The 19,580-nt window shown below is 47.2% G+C and overlaps 1 protein-coding gene across 1 annotated transcript; it reads right to left on the reverse strand.

Moving 5' to 3' along the window:
• Nucleotides 1-13,733: 13,733 nt before the first annotated feature.
• Nucleotides 13,734-14,597, reverse strand: E1B28_005205 (uncharacterized protein; the record flags this gene model as incomplete). Its single annotated transcript, XM_043149754.1, has 2 exons — nt 13,734-14,423; nt 14,481-14,597. 2 exons carry the CDS (start codon nt 14,595-14,597, stop codon nt 13,734-13,736), a joined length of 807 nt encoding a protein of 268 aa, XP_043014362.1.
• Between the last annotated feature and the right edge of the window lie 4,983 nt (nt 14,598-19,580).

The following is a 19,580-nucleotide window of genomic DNA, read 5'->3' on the forward strand; positions in this document are numbered from 1 at the left end:
GAGAAGATGTCGTGATTCGTGGATGAGAAACTGATACCCACGTACTTGTACACAGGTACAATTTCCAACCGCAGTCCCCGTATCACGAAGAAAGGCGGTTGTTGAGGTAACTTCCCAAATATCATAACCTTAGATTTCTTTGGATCCAGTGACAGAAAGTTATCGTAACACCAGGATTCTAGCTCATTGAGATGTCTGCGCAAGCCCTCAGGCGTACGTGACATGATGACCATGTCATCCGCATGCTCAAGATGAGAGATAGGATACCCTTCAAGGTCAGCATCATCGGGATCTTGTGGGAAATTCAGAGTCGCCAGGTATAAATTCCACAGGAGAGGAGAAGCAGGATCACCGATGAGAACCCCAGAAAGGGACTTGAACTCCTCTGATAGTTCATCCTCCAGCGATATAAGGTATGTCATCTTGTCGTAAACACATCTAAGCCAATCAAAGTAGCGACCTGTAAACCCATAATGTTCCAGACGATCCCACAGTGCTGATTGGTTAGTTGATGGGAAGGCGTTCGACACATCAATAAATGCGACATAGAGGGGATCTCCTCCTGCAAGCGTCTTTTCTATAATTGAGCGTAAAATGAACGCGTTGTTATGGGTGCGATAGCCCTCTCGGAAGCCATTCTGAGAAGGGGGAATTATCCCCGCTTCCTCTGCAGCATACATTAGTTTCATGTTCACCAAGAGCATCGCAAACTTCAAGAAACAGCTCTCCAGTGCTATCGCACGGTAATTGACTGGGTCTGATGTATCCTTTCCCGGCTTTGGAATGGCAACAATAAGAGTCGTTAACCAAGTGGCAGGTGCACTCGAGGAGTCCAGACATGCATTGAGAAGCTGACAAATTTCATTGTTATCCATGTCCATGATGCGAGAGTATGGAGTATCATCAATGCCTGTTGTCTCTGAGTGGTGTCGGCGACAAAGATATGTCTTAACGTGCTCTACGTCTGCGATGGTAATGTGTTCATTTAATACCGAAAAAATCGAAGGGGCTGTTGGGGCTGTGCGCGCCTCAGACGACTGTTTATGCTCCTCCAGCTTCACTTTGTTGAAATTTGACTTGTCCGGGTCAGGCAGATTCATTCGAGGTACAAATACACTGTGCAGCTGGGCAACAGTGGTCGAGACAGGAGGTGCACGTGGATATCGAAGACGTTTGTACAATCGCCAGAAGACTGCTGGTCGAGATGAAGCATCCTCCAACTTTGTCAATATACGTGACTGCTGTTGACGCTTGTATGCGCGACCACGATGACTGCTGTGGCTATACGAAGCCCCTCTATTCACTGTCAGCTTCTTACTAACTGTCTCCGTATCCGACAGATCAGTAGTTAGCTTCGAAAGCAGTGGGCAGGGTCGGGCATTGTATCGCCTCCAAGTCAAGTGTAGAATCCAAAGGAAGATGAGATCCTGCCTTGGCAAGTGCATCAGCAGCGTCGTTATGCGCATCGTCAGAGTGACCTTTAACCCAATGCAGGGTGACTGTTGACGTGCGTCGGCTTACCCATAAGGCAATCCTCTTTAGTATATCACCATTCTCACAGCTCCATCCACAGTTAGCATTGCGAGGGGCCCAGTATGTTAGCGATCGAATGGCGTACTGGGAATCCGTGTGGATATGCAATGCTCTGTCTGCAGGTGAATGGATGATGGCCATCAATATCGCATAAAGCTCTGCACGATTATTGGTCTGTGGGCTAGAGACACGGTATGAACCATTGTAAGTACATCCCGGACCAAAATAAATCCCAGACCCAGCCTTACTATCGTATGGTCTCTTGATGCAGGAACCATCTGTATAAACCCTCAGGTCCCTTGTTGTACAATCCTGGTCTTGTGTCGTGCCATAGATATTATCTAATTTGTCCTGCAATGACAGCTCATCCTTCTTCATCAGACCATCCAGCATATGATCTAAGTTAGATTGTACAGGGATGGAAAACTTCGGGCGAGCTTTGTGAGTGGAAGCCGCAGATGACGACATTGAAGGAAAGTTGTTCGAGACATCCAGGGCGTAAGCCATTGAAAGGTACGAGTGGTCTGACCAGATTGTACGATTCGATATAGTGAAGTCACCCACATTTGGCTTGCATGCATCCGACACAAGTGCGTAGTCCACCACTGCACAGTTATAAGAGACAAGTCCTGTATGTAAATCTGTCTTCTTTTGGTGAGAAGTCCATCTGTTATGCGTTCCCGGTATATCCCAAGAACCGTTAAGTAACGTCAGATCAAAGTCATCGCACATGCGCAATATCTCCCTACCACGGGAATTAGTTATAGGGTCAGCCGAGATGCGCACAGGATGACTTTTTGTTGGGTACTCCGATCCTGTCCTTGCATTCAAATCACCAAAGATCATGTATGGCAGTTTCAACATGCATGCAAGTGCTATCGCATCCCTCAGCGCTTGCAAAGGGTGTGTATCTGTCCATGTCGACCAATGCTTTCTTGCGTTGACAGGCGGTATATAAGCATTAAAGATAAGTGTCCCCGCAACCTCCACCACCAGAATGTCCGGACTACAAAAATCCTCCCGCAGTACCGGTTTGTGGGGGCAGCGTCGTGAAACGGTGACCACACACGAGAGAGCCGTTCGAGAACTGGGATAACCACTAAGATTCAGGAAAGACTACTCTACGACAGAGAGCGACAAGGAGTTATATACGAAAAGGAGGGATAAACAAAGATAAACTAAATGGTGAGTAATCTAAAGCTGTAGGCAAACAAAGCGCAAACAAATGAGACAGTCTATTTCGCTACACACGCCCTCCAAAGGATATATGCAATATCCTTTCTTCATTGTCCGTCAGTATCCATCGGGACATTTCCATCATTCACAACGTTTTCTCCGACATTTTCTTCAACATTTCCGGCATTTCCTCCAGCATTCTGCGACAGCGAGCCTGAAGAAACATCAAGGAATTCAAAATTTTCCAATACGTCGATCGAGTTGATAGCCAAAGAAATGGCGGGATTGGGTACCACGGATTGAGCAGCCAAGAGTAGAGAGTCGTTGAGATAGGTCTGAGTGAAAGTAGGGGTGCTGCTTGGGGCAGGAGTTGGACTGTAGGTGGCAATCGTTGGGGTAGGAGAGGCAGCAGGTACCGGCGGCAGAGGTGGTGCTGGAGTGGACGGAGGAACTGGACCAATAATGGGAAATGGAGTAAAGGGGGTGGCAGAGCCGAAGGCTGCGGCTGTGGTCGAAGTCGACGCGACGTTGGATTTGTTAGGTACGTGTTTTCCTGGTTTACGGCCACGACTATTGACCAATCGAGAATGTTTTCTAGCGTCGCTAGGGTTGCTGTAGTGTTTTAACGAATTCCACAGCATATTGTCGAGGACTTCCTGTTTCCATGGGTCAAGTTCACGAGTTCCCGACTTTCGGTTTCGAGACGAAGAATTTTCGGGAATAGTACCATGAACGTACGCGTCAAAGACGCCTGATTTCGCGATGGAAGGCCCAGATATGATGATGGACTTAGATTGGGTATCGTAGACCACAAATTTGCAGTCGTAAGAGGTGTCCGCATTGAACATGGCGGCAATCTGAGGGTAGATCAACGGAATGGAGTTCGTTGCTTTGTCCTCGAGTGCATTGATCTTTCGGAGATTGGTGTCGGTACGAATACAGTGAAGGAGTTCAAGGCGAGTGATAGTGACGTTGGGGGCAATGTCGGGTCGGTGGATCCGCAGCGTCTGGTCACCACGCTTGCTGTTTCCTTCGAGAGGTCGGAGCCATTGGTCAACGGTCATGGTGGATGAGTGTAGTGAGATGTCGAGTGGGGATGTTTGATCCTTGGTGAGTTTTCTTCTTCTTATATCCTCTTCTTTCTCGCTAAACTCTTCCGCTTCTCCTAACTCTTCTAGACAACCAATCATTCCTAAGTGCATATGGTGAGTTCTTGAAGCTACCAGAGCATCCTCAGGTGCTAATTCGTTTACAGGCGGCTCGCGCCCTCCAGATACTAACTCCGAGACGTCGGAAATGCCAAGTGCTTCAAGGTAGTCACTTACACAATCGAGATGGTCGATTGTATGATAGGGCAACCAGGTAATATCACCCGATTTCCATTTGACTTTGAATATTGCATTACTTTTTGTTCCAGAATGCGAGAGTATTCGATCAACGGCCCATTCGCCGAAATCGGCAACTTGCGTTTCAAGGCGCCCAGGGAAGAGGCGATCATCGTTAGGTACGTGGATACGGAGTAACGAGGCATGGAATACATCGTGGACTCCTCGCTGTTTCAACCGGGCGGGGAGTTCCAAGTGGTAGGAGTTGTTACCGAAATCCCTCAAGATTTTGTATGGCCCAATGTACTTGGGTACCAGTTTCCGTGCGTACCCCTTCGGAAAGGTTATGTTCTCTGTTGACAAATAAACCAGGTCATTTGCCTTGAATGGAGCGGGGCGGCGATGACGATTCACGTCCCTTGTTTGCTTCACGCGAGCGCTCAGAATGCTGTCGTGCGCCTGCATTATGGCCTGCTTCATCTTCTGAGCATAGACTCGTATGCCGTGATACTCGTTCTTATCAGCTGAGTTCCACAGGAATGGACGAGGGATGCGGCCCGTGTTCAGGAAGAAAGGTGAGTAGCCCGTACTATCGGATCGGGCAATGTTGATAGCAAATTCGACTGATGGCAATTTCAGGACCCAATTCCTTTGGTCAATATCAACACACTGTCGAAGCATCTGGGTTACCGTGCGATTCGCACGTTCAGTTGCACCATCCGTCTGTGGATGGTATGCACTGGACATCCGGAGTTTAGTACCTATTAGATTATGTAGGTGAGTCCAGAATGTACTCGTAAAATAGGAATCGCGATCGCTAACAATAGTCTTAGGTAGACCGTGATGTTTGTATATTTCCGCAAATACGAGCTCTGCAATTTGTTTGGCCTTGTACGTGGTGCAACTTGGAATGAGGTGGACCATCCCCGTGAGGAGGTCTATCACCACGGTGATCATATCATATGATGCATCGCGATCCTTGGATTCGGGAAGAGGGCCGACGAAGTCAATTCCGATGGCCTCCTAAGGATAGTTGGGTACCATAAGAGTATTGAGGAGTCCGTACGGTCGTTGGTTGTTCGGTTTCGATTTTTTACAGGTGTGACATGTCTCGCAATATGCCTGGACATCGCTGACCATTTCTTTCCACCAGACATAGTCTCGAAGATAGTCAAGAGTTTTCTTCGGGCCAAGGTGAGCTAATAATGAATGTGCTTCATCTATGACATGTTCTCTGACATTTCGGCCATTAACTATCAGTTTAGGGATACACAGGACTTTTCGATCCTTGAGTTTCATGTACACGAGTCCGTTGTCAACTTCGAAATTTCGATATTCTTTTGGATTCTCGATAATCTTACTCAGAAGATTATCACCAGCATACCGGCTCTTCAAGACATTTTCGAGGTCCATTCTATTTCGTCCGGCTGCTATTACTGCAAGTAGGGATGTATCAGTTGTGACCGGAGGTATGTCCTGTACAACTGGCATTGTGGGTCCTTCGTCTCTGACATTTTGTTCAGGTTCAGGTGCTTCGGGCACTTCGGGAGGTACTGTATGGTGTTCGGACATGGTCCCCTGCCCTGACAGTGGTTCAGGAGAGTGGTTTGGTTCGTTTTCCGTAGGGCTAACTTCATTTTCAGGGATCTTTGGGGTACTCCCGCCCTCCTTTCGTTCTTGTGGTCCGTGAAGAACGAAACGGTCCCTCATTCGCTTGGCAAACTCACGGCTTGTTTCAACATGTTTGCCACCATTCCTGGTCTGCATTGCGAACAATTCCGGCACAAGGCATGAAGCCTCAATATCAACCAGAAGCGGCATTGTAATTTTGTGCGACAAGAGCACATCGTTATCGATCACATCATGGTAGGTGTACTCACTCCTTGCACGTACCGTGCCAGGCTTATCGTTAGAGTAAATCCGTGACAGGGCATCTGCAAGTACATTTTCAGATCCAGCGATGTACTCAACCGTAAAGTCAAACTCGGAGATTTTCTCCATCCAGCGAGCCTGACGCCCGGACAAATCCTTTTGGTTTAGTAAGTGTACCAACCCTTTATGATCAGTAATCCAAGTAAAACTTAACCCTTGTAGGATGTCCCGATGGCGGAGCATGGTTTCCACGCCCGCCAACATTTCAATCTCGTGCACCGGGTAGTTTTGTTGTGCCGAGTTGAGCTTCGCCGAATAGAACGCTGCAACCCGTGCAGTCTTCCAACTTTTTCCTTGTGAAACGACACCCGCTACCCCAGTACTACAACCATCGGTAACAAGCCAAACTGGTTCGGCGTCCTTTGAGTAGTTGAGTGGGACACGGCTGTGATGTTTTGCGCCCTCTGTAAGTCTTTTTACCTCCTTGAAGGCTCTTTGTTCCAGGTGAGTCCAACGAAACGGAACCGTATCACCCGTAATTGGGCTTAAATGACCCATAGGTATCCGAACAGATGGAATGTCATCTGCAAGGTACCCTACTGACCCGAGAAACCCACGGAGTAGGTCCCGATTGGTTGGAGTTGGCCATTTCAGTATGGAGTCAACTTTGTGCGGATCCATACGAATTCCGTTACTGTCTATAACACACCCAAGGATTTTCATTTCTTTTGGTAGGAAATTTAACTTTTTTGCACTTAAGTAAAGTTTCTCCCGTTTGAGTATATCAATGACAGTTTTAACATGTTGAACATGTTCCACTAGGGAATTTGAGTAGATTACAATGTCATCAAGGTATACATCCATCCAACGGCTAATGTATTCTGAGAATAGATAATTCATCAGAGCCTGATAAGTGGCTGGGGCATTACAGTCACCCTGTTGAACCACAAGACTCACCATGTTGCCATCCGGTGTAGTCATTGCAGTACGATCAACATGTTCAGGAATTATTCGGATCTGTTCATATGCGTCTTTACCATCAATAATTGATCTATATTTGGCATTAGCCACACGGCGTTTAATACCTTCAATATCTGGCATCGGGGATGACAGTTTGCGGGTATTGGTGTTGCGAGCACAAAGATCTATGACAATTCGAAGTGATTGAGTACCAGGTTTCTTTATGAGTAACATTGGAACTGTATTACCTGAACTGGTAATTTTCCATCGGCCAGATTTAAGGTACGCATTCCGTTTTTCTGCCCATTGCTCCCGAAACATCTCCGGACATCTTGATGGTCGCCACGGATAAATCTTTTCAGGGTCAACGAGTGGAATGGAATGATTGATGGCTCTAAGGGGCGGGAGTTCAGTTTCTCCAACCTCACGACAGATAGGTAAAGCATACCTGGTTAATTCCTGCCGGGCCATATCTAAGTTCTCTTCATACATGTCCATAGCCCGAGAAGAAAGTTGAGCCACGTTTATTCCCTCAATTGGAAGAGAGGTATTACTCCCAACTATTACTTTTGAGTCGTGGAACCCAACTGTTACCCGGTGTTGAAATAACCATGGGGTACCGAGTATCACGTCGTAACTAGACAAATTGGCTATGTCAAAGTACCGAGTTTCTGAAATTCCTTGATACTGAAAGTTAGCTTGTACTCCCCAATTAATCCGAGAGCGAGAGCCTTGGACAGCCAGCTGAAGTGGTAGAGGTTTAGCCAATTCCAACTTTTTGATTTTCAGTTGGTCAGCAAAAGTTGAGGAAATAAAATCCCCGAGGGACCCGGTATCAATCAGAGCACGGGCTGGTTCACCATTGATACATACGACAACCACAAGTGGTTTAGGTATTTTTCGTGAGAAATCTTTTGTCATGGCAGCATTTCTCTGTACTGCTGGTGACGAGCGATATATGTAACCCCGATGAAGAAGGATACAATGACCGGACATGAAGGTGCGAGGTCTGGAGGTGTAGGTGTGACTATACCCAACAGTGAATGATGATAAGAGAGGACAGATGATGATCAGCGCTGGTCTGATCAATGAGCAAGCCTAAAGAAACCTAAAGAAAAACTAATCAGCAACACAGACGGCAACGACGAACTCACCAGTCAAAGTGTAGGCAGCTGTTCTACTCTTGAGAACACTCCTGACAGCGATGAGGGTGCAATTCTTCTTGGTTATACTGAACCAAGGTGGCCAAGACTGAGAGATGAGAAGTAGGGAGGAGAATGAACTATATTTTGTGGGGAACACCCCTGTTTATATACTACTGGAAGCCTTTGTTTGTACTTATTACTATAAACCGGAACTATGGTCCATGCCAAACAACCAAACGGATACGTGAAAAACCTCCCAAACTTAGTAAGTATGTATAAAAGGAGGCTATGCGGATAGTAACGATACTGTTAAGGAAGTATGGGTCCATGAGTATGGGTCCAAAATATGAGCGCATAAGAGGAAGAAATCAAAAAGGGAATTCAATGGGGTAATCAAATCAGGCCTGACATCCGCGGGGAACAATTTAGCGCACGTCCTCGTCGCTCACAGTGAATTCCCCACAGCATTCTTCCGAGAATAAAGCGAACCGACATGGGAATGTTCCTAACCGTATGACTGGCGTGAAGTTGAGTATGATGATCAGTCCAGAAAAGGGTGCTTGCCATCTTCGTCTGTATCCGTTGCATGGGAGCCATCGCCACGAGAAGTTTGCTTCAGGAATGCACCACCACTCCCTTCTACTCTTCCTCTTCTCTGTTGTCTCTCGGAAACCTTGTCTGACAACGCCTTGGTCACTTTAGAAATCACCCCTCTGCCTCCGTTGTTATCGTTCTTCTCTTTCCGAAGGTCGTCTCCTCTGCCAGGAGCGGAAGTGGAAGGAGAACTGCGATTGACTGATGGAGATGTGGGTGGTCTAGGGCTGTCGGCGGCATTGATCTCTGCCAGGAATTCCCAGACGGTGAGCATTTCTGTCTGATCGGTACTTCCGGATGAAAGAGTAAAATCAAATTGTGGATAGCGTCCAATACGTTCTAGACGATTCTGGAAGGGGGAGAGCTCTACTGCTGAAGCGAAAACCAACTCTCCACTGTCGGAGTCATCGGCTAATGGAAATGTTACTGGATGGAGAGAGGTGGAATGATCAATAAGCCAATCTCCCAAGTCGTTCATGCTTTTGAGAGCAGGGATGTCATGGGGTTCCAGGAATGTGGGTTCTTCAGTGACTTCATCAACATCCTTTCGCTGGTTTGGGTTAAAAGCAATTGGTGCGCCATATTGATATCCTACCACCTCCATTACCGCCTGGGTTGTAGCGTTACAAGGTCCAGTGATGACAGGAGTGATCTGGGACAGGAACTGGGAATGTGTGGAGAAGATGGAAGGCCATCGGGGGACGAGCACATGAGACTGGAGACGAATGTACACCACTCGGCGAGAAAGGTCGGTCTGGGCAAGGACAAACACATCATGGACCCATTCGTACACTGGACGGATAAGAATTGCACGATCGAATTCTCCAGCAGGCCCCAAAATGGCTGCTCCAAAGGTGACTGATTGGGCTGGTACGTTTTCCCTGGTATAATACACTGGGACATCCTTCAGAGCCGGAGGATGAAAGTCGGAGAGCTCTGCTTCCCAGCGACAGGATAGGAGTGTGGTATTGAGTGATGGGAACATGGGATTTCTGGAGTATTCGGGACATCGTCGTTTGTGAATGAATGACAGATGCGGAGAATCTGGATGAAGGGTGCCTGGGTTTACTTGGAGGTAGCGCTGCAAGTCACTTGGATTGTACCAATGAGCCATGGTGTGGTTCTTGGTATAATGCACAACCTTTTCCAACAACTCGTGAAACTCCTGTCCAGTACACTCCACACGTACTTGACTGAGATCGATGGTTCCATGGTTCGATGGATATTCAAGCCGAGAAAGAAAAGGATTCATAGGAAGAAAAGAAGGGGGGGAAAGGGAAAGGAATGAGGGAACGTAAAAGAGAGACGTCGTTTTTAATGGGATTTAATGGTAGATGATAGTCTGTTATGGAGTTGCTATGACTAGGAAAAATAAGGTTGATGAATCTGTTGGGAATTTACGGCAGTGGCCTGGGAACAGTTGGTGCTTGTTTTCTCAATTTTCATGTTCCCCCAGCCACCCTGTCTTCATGAACCAATGGTCGCGTTGAATGTATGGCATTAGTCTGTAGGCGGCCATGGAAACAGCCAATTCAGCCCCATCTAATTCCCTGAGTTTATAGGCTTCTCCTCGGGTCCGGCGAATGACTTCAAAAGGCCCAAGATAGCGTGGTTGTTCCTTCATTCCAATGTTTTGATCAGCCTCTGAATTGCGTACTAACACTAACTCGCCAGAATGATATTCCCTAGGAATGAGTCTTTTTGCAAACCGTTTTTCGAAGTGCAATTTGGAAGAGAATCTACTGGCTTTGAGAACTTCAGCTGCTTTAGCGATATCCTGTGGGTGTCGGTGGAGCTGTCTCATCCTTAACGTAAGAAGGTCCTCCGTTGTCATACCAATATAAAATCCTTCAACCAAAAATGTGGCTTCAAATAGATCAAACGGAAGTAAAGGTTCCGTAGCATGGAGCAGATGATATGGAGAAAAACCTGTAGATCGGTGAATTGTAATCCGATCTGCAAACACCGCTTCAGGAAGTCGCTTGGGCCATTGTGATAACCGAGTCTCGCATGCCTTGAGTAGCGCTTCTCTCAACGTAAAATGACCACGCTCAACTACTCCATTTGCATGTTTGTTGTAGGGTGAAATCCGGACTTGTGGCACTCCTAAGCGCTTCATAAGAGTATCAAATGCCCCTTTGACTTCTGATCCATTGTCGGTCACCACTTGGTGGGGGGTTCCATATCTGCAGTAAATTTGTTCCCAAAAGAATCTTGCCAGACTCTCTGAGTCAATACTGGTTAGAGCTCGGGCTTCACAAACTCCTGAAAGATCATCCCTGGCGGCTGCAATATACCGATATCCTCCTGCTGGTGGCATATACATCACATCAATGTAAATTTTTCCAAACAAAGCAACCGGAATTGACACTGTAGGAGGCTTTTCGAATCTCTTGAGACTTCTAATTTGGCATTCATGACAAGATTTGATATGATGTTCCACATCGTTTCGTAAATGTGGCCAATAGAATCGACTGCGGAGTAAATCATAAACTGCCTGCACTCCCTTGTGCCCTAAATGATTGTGTGCCAATGTAAGAATTTTAAGGCGCTTTTCAGGGTCTGTGATGACTAGTTGAGGTTGGCCATGTTTGTCACGATAGAAAAGATGATCTCCACGCATGTGATATCGGCGAGCTCGTTTAAGAAACCTCTTCTTATCTGCCACTACAGGAAAGTAAGGTGTCTCAAGAGTCTGCAAGAAATGACGTACTTGCTGCAGCCATTTTTCCTGTGTTTCCCTGGAAAGCCATACCACTGAGGGAAGTTCGAGTGCATGATACAAAACCCGATGTTTTATGGTGTGAGGAGGACTCTCTTCTGAACTCCAGTTGAATAAAGCCACTCTGTCCAACCATGTGTCATCATCGCTAATGGCAGTCTCTCCTTCAGCTAAAGGTCTTCTTGAGAGGGCATCAGGTCCTTTAAATCTAGTGGCTGGAACATGAACCAGTTCAAAGTCGAACAAAAGGATGCCTTGAATCCAACGGTTGATTGCTGCATTAGGTTGTAAATCGGGTTCCTTAATCATTCCGCGAATATACTTGGCATCCACTTCTACCCTGAGGTGTTTCACTCCTACTAAATAAATTCTCCAATGTCGAAGGGCTCTGTATAATCCAAACAACTCCAACTTGGGCTGTGAATAGCGAGATTCACTTTCGCTCATGGGAATGGATCCATAACGTGCTGGAATCTTTCTTCCTTGTTCATCCAATTGGGATAAAATCATTCCTGTACCTTCTTTACTTGAGTCCACAGATAGAATGACAATTCGGTCGCAGTCATAGTCAATGGGTTTCATTGCAGGAGCAGATGATATGGCCTTCTTAATCTGGTCAAAGGCTTTCTGCTGATTTTCTCCCCATTGGAACGGTACGTCCCTGTGATACAATTTAGTGAGAGGCCTGATGATCATGGAATAGTCTCTTATCCAGATCCTTACTGATCCACATAATCCTAAGAATTGGCGAACGTGCTTGGAATCCTCCAGAATGGGCCAACTCAATATTTTATCTGCTCGTCCCTGGTCAGGAATTCGTCCTTGATTGTTGCATCTTTGTCCCAAGATCAGGGCTTCAGGTCTGCACACCTGAGCCTTGTGACCAGAGAATGTAGCTCCAGCACATTTGACTCGGTGCATGATACGGTGTACATCATTGGCATGTTCCCAAATAAAACGCCGTATTCCTGGATTCTCTGCCAAGTGCTCTGGTCCTCCCTGGCTGTCCAAATATTGACTCTTTGGTCCTTTAATAGCCAAGTCATCAATAAAAATATTGGCCACTTCAGGAAGATCTTCTTGCAAAACAAAGGCCATACACTTTTGAAACTCGGCAGGAGAGTTGGTAAATCCAGTGGGAAGGGAGGTGATTTGGAGTAGTCCCATGGGAGTCATAAAGGCAGTGAGTTCTCTGCTAGATTCATCTATTTTCCGGGCATCAAATCCCCAGAACAGATCAAACACCGAATAACATTGTCTTCCTGCAAAGCCTTCAATGAAGTCATCAATGATTGGTAGCATTCCTGCGTCCCGTACAGTTACTTTGTTCAAAGGCTGGAGATCATGGACTATTCGTAATTTTCCGTTCTTCTTAAGGACACAAAACCACATGGATCGGTATGATGATACACTGGGTTCGTATACTCCAGCATCAATCTTGAGTTTCAACACCTCATTCACCTTGTCCTGAATTCCTGGAGGTATAGGAATATTGCGATACTGCCAAGGTTGGTGCGGAATAGTCGGAATGACATATGGTGAAAAATATGAGTCTTTGAGAGTTCCCCGTTCTATGTCTTCAAAAGCGAAAGCCTCCTGGTTTATGGATACCACATGTTGGAATAACCTTTCTTCATCTGGTAACAAAAATCCAGTTGAGTTTAAGTCCAATATTTTAAGGCGTTCATGGTCCAGATGTGAAGTTGGCTGAAATTCTGGTGGATCATATGGTAAGGGTGGTAAGGAAATCAAAGGGTCCTCTGGAATGGTGCGCCGCACTCGACTTTCAGGTGGCATGATAGTGGAAACAGGTCTGACCTTTTGAGCTACACGTTTGTACGCAGTATAGGAGAGGGATGGTTCAGTGGATTCTAGTTCGCCATCAAGAGAAGTGGGAAAAATCACATATTCATCATCTTCCTCCAATGTGAATCCTTCTGTTTTCAGAACCGCCTCTGGTAATCCTTCTACTACATGATTCCCGTTAATCCAATTTAACTTAATGGTACGATCAAGTGGGATATTTTCTGTTTTCTTGGTTAGCAGTATCAATGTTTGAGACGGCGCTCCACAAACTTCCCCCAAATTTTTGGTTTTCACCGAGTCCGAGATCCCCGAGTTAGTACAAACTCGGCGAAGTGCACTCTTCCTTCGAGGAAGTCCAATGTAAAGACATGACAGCGTTGGCATGGGTTGTTCTCCAACTCCTTCTTTCTCTCCTTGGTGTCCAGTCAGCATGAGATAGGCAGAAAGTAATATCATTCCAGATGATACTAGTAGCATGCCTAAAACAACAACACAAGTAGTAGCGAGTAGTAGCGACAGCGGTGGTAAAGGAATGTAGGAGTTGGATAAACTGGTGAAAGCCGTTATAGGTAAGGATAGTTGTAGTTAGTTCACGGAAATTCAGAATGGTAATGTTTGAAGTAAAACTTGAGCTTGGGTGAGCCAGTCTTGGAACTCTTGCCGTTGATTCTCTATCATCTCCTCGAATTCTCGAACACACAAAGCCACCCTCTCTATCGCATCTATCCTCCACTGGTGAGTGTATTGATAGGAAAGGGTTCGTTGAGCATCCAAAGATTCCCGGCGTTGAAATCGTACATGTTTGGGCAATGGTAGATGCTGGTGATTCCGAACCGTACGGGGAATGGTAGGCGAACGAGGGGAAGTGGTGGTTTTGACAGGAACAGGAGCTGAGGGAACAGGATTTCGTAACGGGAAGGTGCCCCCAGGGCAAGGAACACACATTTGGGGCACACGTAACTTCGCTCGTGCTCCAGGAGAGAGGTCCCGAAATTCGGCACGAAATGGTGAGGGATGGTGGTATGTTATGGGTTTTGGGTGACGTGATGCGGTGATCTTTGGTGGACCACATTTCTGGTAGTGGTGTTTCGAGGCTGGCCGCATTGACACATTCGGCAACTTCGAGGAAGGAGTTTGTTGGAAAGTGTGAGATCGATAATGACGGGTGTAAATATTCCTTCCTGGTGGTTGAGCCAGCGAAGGCGAAGGTGGCGATTGGTGAGCTGAACTCTTCCCCAGAACTGGCTGAGGTTGAGTTGGCGAAGGGCGTAGGGGCAGGTGAGATGATGGCTGTGGGTTCATAGGATATGAGTGATGAGACGTAGATGAGAGCAAAACAGAACGTACGCAAACACCAGGTTTGCGAGGGCGAGGTACAAGAGGGGGTGGTAGAGATGGGGGTCCCTGACCAGCAAGGAGAGGTCCAGTGTCCTGCACTATCGAAGGGGCTCGGAAGGTAGTCATAGTGGCTTGGGTTCGAATGGCTACTCGGATTCTCCATGAGCTGCAGTTCGCGGGGAACAATTTACCACGAACCTTGGGTTATCGGACACGGCTGGTTGACCAGCAACCTTTGACAATGAAGAATGAAGTTAAAAAAAATTGAAAGCGGGACAGCAGGTAAGTAAAAAAAATGACAGATTCAAAGAACGGCAGTGGCGGGTGACAAGGTGGTGGTAATGTTAGAAGAATCAGCTGAATTTAAAAGGGAGGAGAGATCGGAAGGCTTAACGGTCTTGGTTACGGGGGAAGTGTGCTTGGAAATAATAGGGTTAGGAGGCAAAACAACATGGTCAATAAAGGTGGCCACATCCTCTTTTCGTCCTAAGACATCGGCCCAATAGATTGGATCAACGCCGGGGAAATGGGTGGGCACATAAGGGAGAACTTTGAAGACATGAAGGTTTTCGAGAGCCTCGGAATCTGTAAACAGTAACCTAAGGGTAGTCTGGGAAAGTGCTGCCAGCTCAACATCCTGAAGGTAAGTAAAAATCTCCCAGGCAACAACTATCCATCGCCGTTGGTCTTCAGTGAAGAACCGGTTAGCTTGGAGGGGAGGGAACCGCTCGAGACCATTGCCTTGAGCAACGTAAGCAGCATAGCGGGCTCGAAACAAATGCTCGACCTTTCGGAGAAGAAAGTATTCGATGGTTAGCACCATCACCCGGTAGAGTTCACGGATGATCGTCAATGCGATCATTCGTCGATACTTCCACCTGCCTATAAGTTCCACTCTTACTCCTTGAAACTCATTCTCGTTTGCCCATTCTTCTCGGTCAAATCCATCCAGTTCAATCAACGGTTGAGTGGGCAGCGTGTGGGACATGAAAAGTCGGAAACGGAGACGGTTGGTGAGCTGGCGACAGGCCTTTGGATCTTCGAAATGACGAGAAACTGAAAGCCGGTTGTCCAAGTTGGGGGTTTCTCCCTTGTAAAAATCCTCCGATCTTTCCTCGATAACCTGATAGTGCAGTTCATCAAACAGAGCTCGCCACGCATGCGCCACTCGGGTTACACTTTCCCTAGGGTGTTCGTGAATGATGGCTCCGTCGACAATATGAAAAATCGACGTTAATTCCCCTGGTTCGACATCCTTGACCTGTGTGGTGACATCAAAGATTGGATGCCCAGCTGGCGGTCGCTCAATAGTGCGGTCCAGCTGGCCAATGGACATGAAGATACTGGGCAAGAGCTTCGTTTTCGGTGTCAGCTTGCTCTGAAAGAATGGAACCCGAGTATGAGGCGTAGAGGAGGGTGAAGTCTGGAATGGTGCCAGTTCGCTAAGAGGTACACTGACTGGTGCAGAGGACTTCGGATCTTCGGGATTTTCGGATCTGGCTGACCCACACTGTGCAGTGGTACTGGAAGGAGTGTCAACGTCCATGTCTGACTCACAATCAACGAGTTCCGGCATGTCTTCATCATCGCTAGACGTGGCTGGATCGAGGGTTTGAACCGCTACAAAATTTGTTTGTAAACAGATATTCTCCCCTGAATTTCTTGAGTCAAACTCACCCTGGCTTCGATGTATTGCGGGCGATGAGGAGACTGGAAAGGGTCCGGTGGTCTGGAAGTCGGCAGGTCGTAAGGAATGCACGCCGCTGGCTAACTCTTCCTGGGCAATCTTCGGCGTTACCGGTTTGCGTTCATGGTACGTGTAAGCGAGGTGTTGGGCTAAAACGGCTTTCGGAGCGATAGGAAGGGGAGTACAAGTAGGATAAAAGCGAATATATGCATGACCTAGTTGGAATGAGTTCTTTTTCTGGTCCGGATTGTGCAACATGAGACCAGCGTTCAGTACGAGAAGTTCCTGGCGGAAACCCCCGTCCTGAGTTGGCTCGGCAGCCACCAGGTAGGCCTGAGCAGTTGACAGTACAGCCGGACGGGTGTGAATGCGACCGGTATTGCGGTACTGGTTGGCGGCTTCGTCACATAGGTCACGGATGACCATAGTAGTAGATTTGGCCTGGGTAGTAATGCCAAGGTGATCAACCGGACCTGGATCAACCAGTCTGAGAGGAGGGGGTGGAATTTCTGGTGAAGATGGTTTACGAGTAACGAGAGATGGAGGGGAAGGTTGGGAATGAGTAACAGTGGGTGACGAGTCAAGAGGACCAGCCTCTGGTGCGACGCGACGGGCTTGTTGGCGAGTGAGAGGGGGCATAGAAAAATAGAAGGCGGAGTTGGGATGAGAAGAGTCCGGGGGAGTCGAACTCGATCCTCTTATACCCTCCTCAAGCTCTCCTATCCCTTCCAGTCTTGAATTCAACCATAGAAGAAGCAACATACTGGACGTAACCAGTATGTTCAGCCAAACCTGAAACAACAGAGTTACGGATTCGGAATTTTGGGGTTCAGGACTCACTGAATTCGCTTGTGCACGTAACGAGGTTGTATCCGGAGACTTTGACGTTGAGTCCTGGGGCATGATTTCCCGATTTGACGTGTCCTCATCCAGAGTTCGTTCGGTTTTAACGCTAAAACCGTGTTCGGCATTCGTCGGGAGTGAAGGAATCATGTGGGAGGGTCGCAATTGAAGTTAAGCGTAAGGGATATCCAGGCCATTGTAGTATGGCTGTCGTTGGCATAATTCTTCGTCCTCGTTACTAATTTTCTGGGTCTCGAGTGTTGGCGTGGCTGCGACAAACTCTTCGGTGTGTTCTTCATCATCCGTCTCGGGTATTTCTTCTATTCCTGAACCAACTCTATTGCCCCCATAATCCGGTATTCGTGAGGTTACGAAACGGGCTAAAAAGGACTTAATTGCCGCACCTTTAACCCTTCCAGCGAGTCTGAATTGTGGACGTTGACCCAGGATCGTGGACACAAGCATCTCAAATCTGGGGTCCCAACTTTCCTTGTCTTTGAATACAAGGTACGTTCCGTTTCGCCTTTCGTCGATGCTAACCGCATTTTCTCTCAACCAAGGTCTCCCTAACAACATGTCAAAGGGGACTGACTCACCAACGTAAAAGAAACCAACAGTTTCTACTGAACCACAGAATAGCTTGAGTCCGTCTATTGCGCCGCGCAAAACACCTTCACCACCGTTAGCATCGTGCATAACGGTCTGTCGCCCCAAGTCGATGGGTAGTCGAATGGCAGCTTCGTATGTCCTGCTGCTGATCACATTAATCATTGAACCCGTGTCAATTATTGCCCGAATGTAATTTCCTTCGAATTCTAAAAGAATTTCGATGAGTTGAGCGTTGTGAGTGAAGTAGGCGTTCGTGTGAGGTACATTGGTCTGCGCTAGAACCGTTTTGGCGTTCTTCGTCGCTTTGGGAACCTTAACTTTGGTTAATTCATGAAAAACAGTACTTAATTCTTTAGATGTACCTAAGATTTCTCCTAAAGGCATCTGAATCGTCGTTCCAAGGATATGGGAGATGACATCTTGCATGTCAACGCGTCTTGCGAGGTCGTTTTTGCGTTCACGCCGGGCTCGTGTAGGTGGTGGTGCGATTTTTATTACTTCTGGTATGTGTATTTTGACATTTTGACGTGTTGCACGGTGAGTAGAGGGTTGAAAGGACGTAAGAGGAGTAGTTTTCCCTTGAGCCAGAAGCTCGGGCTCAAGGGAAACTGCCCTGCGCTTAGACGGAAGGCGGGCATCGAATGGGAGAGGATGGGAGGGAAGAAAAGAAGGCGGATGGCCATGTGCCAAGTTTTCAGCCGCCGGATTCGGTAAAATTTGCGCTGTCGGCGGCACGTGTTCCGCGGCCGTGGAATTATCGGGTCTAGTGTCCATTTTATTTCGGTCCGGCGGCATATTCGGCACTTTATTTCCGATCCGTTCATTTACTTCGGGGATTTTTCCCGAAATTCGTTCCAGTTCTTTTCCTTTCGTTGTCCCTGCCCTTGGTGATCGTTTATGGGCACCTACTGCCTCTTGCCAAGTTGGGGTGGTACCGTCGGCTCTTTTGGGTGGTTGTACCGCCCTTTTGGCCCTAAATTCACGTGAATTATCTCCGGGACCCTGCTGAACTTGATTTCGGGAGGTCCGGGAAGTCGTTTTGGTCCGTTCAGCCCCTAGATGGACTGCTGTTTGGGTCAAATTGGTATCATAGGTATGTGATGACTCTTCAATTTCCGAGATTTCGGAAACTTCTGATTCGCTTTCACCCCACATGCCAGAATACCCATCAGACTCGCTTTCAGATCTTTCCCCACTGACTTCAGAGGCTGTTTCATATTCAATCTCTTCACCGTTATTGGGTTGATTAGTTCCCTGTTGAGCATAGAAATTTTGTACAGCATCTGATATAGTGAGAAGCATTGCTTGATTCGGGGACTGATTGATTTGTGAGTCCTTTGGTCTAATATTCCGTTCAATGGCTTGAATTAGAGTTTCGCCGGGCGTTGGGCGTCCGAGATCTGATCCATCAAATAGAACATATCTACGCCGATCAGGACACCATTTAATTTCTTGTTTTGTGATCCGTTCGGTTACCAACGGACATTCGGTAATTCGATGTTTGGGATTTCCGCATCCAAAACAGGCAAAGGAGGAGTTGGGTGGTGGTCGCTGTTCATATGAGTTGACCCCTATTCCCCTTCCGTCACGAGAAAAATTATTGGGAGGTCTATTGCCTTGCCCTCCTGAATAGGAATTTGGTGGACGGCTGTTGGGTATGAACTGTTGGCTAGGAATTTTGTTGATACAAGCCTTGCTGTGTGGGTCCATAGTGGTGGCCCTGTAATACAATGTCCCATATTCTGGGTGATCCAACTGCATTGAATTTAATCTGGTAATTAGATCTGCAACTTCTGATTGAGGTCCTGAGAACTGTGTTATCCTAGAAACCTCTGCAGGTGCCATGGGGACTGTTGGTGTGGGGTAGGAATTTTTAATATCCTTTGACTTGGTGCGAGATTTCTTCTTCCTTCTTTCTTTGAACTTCTTTCTCCATTTTTCATAGTCCTCTTCATCAGACTCTGATTCTG

Source organism: Marasmius oreades, chromosome 2, assembly GCF_018924745.1.
Source record: "Marasmius oreades isolate 03SP1 chromosome 2, whole genome shotgun sequence".
Taxonomy (NCBI): Eukaryota; Fungi; Basidiomycota; class Agaricomycetes; order Agaricales; family Marasmiaceae; genus Marasmius; species Marasmius oreades.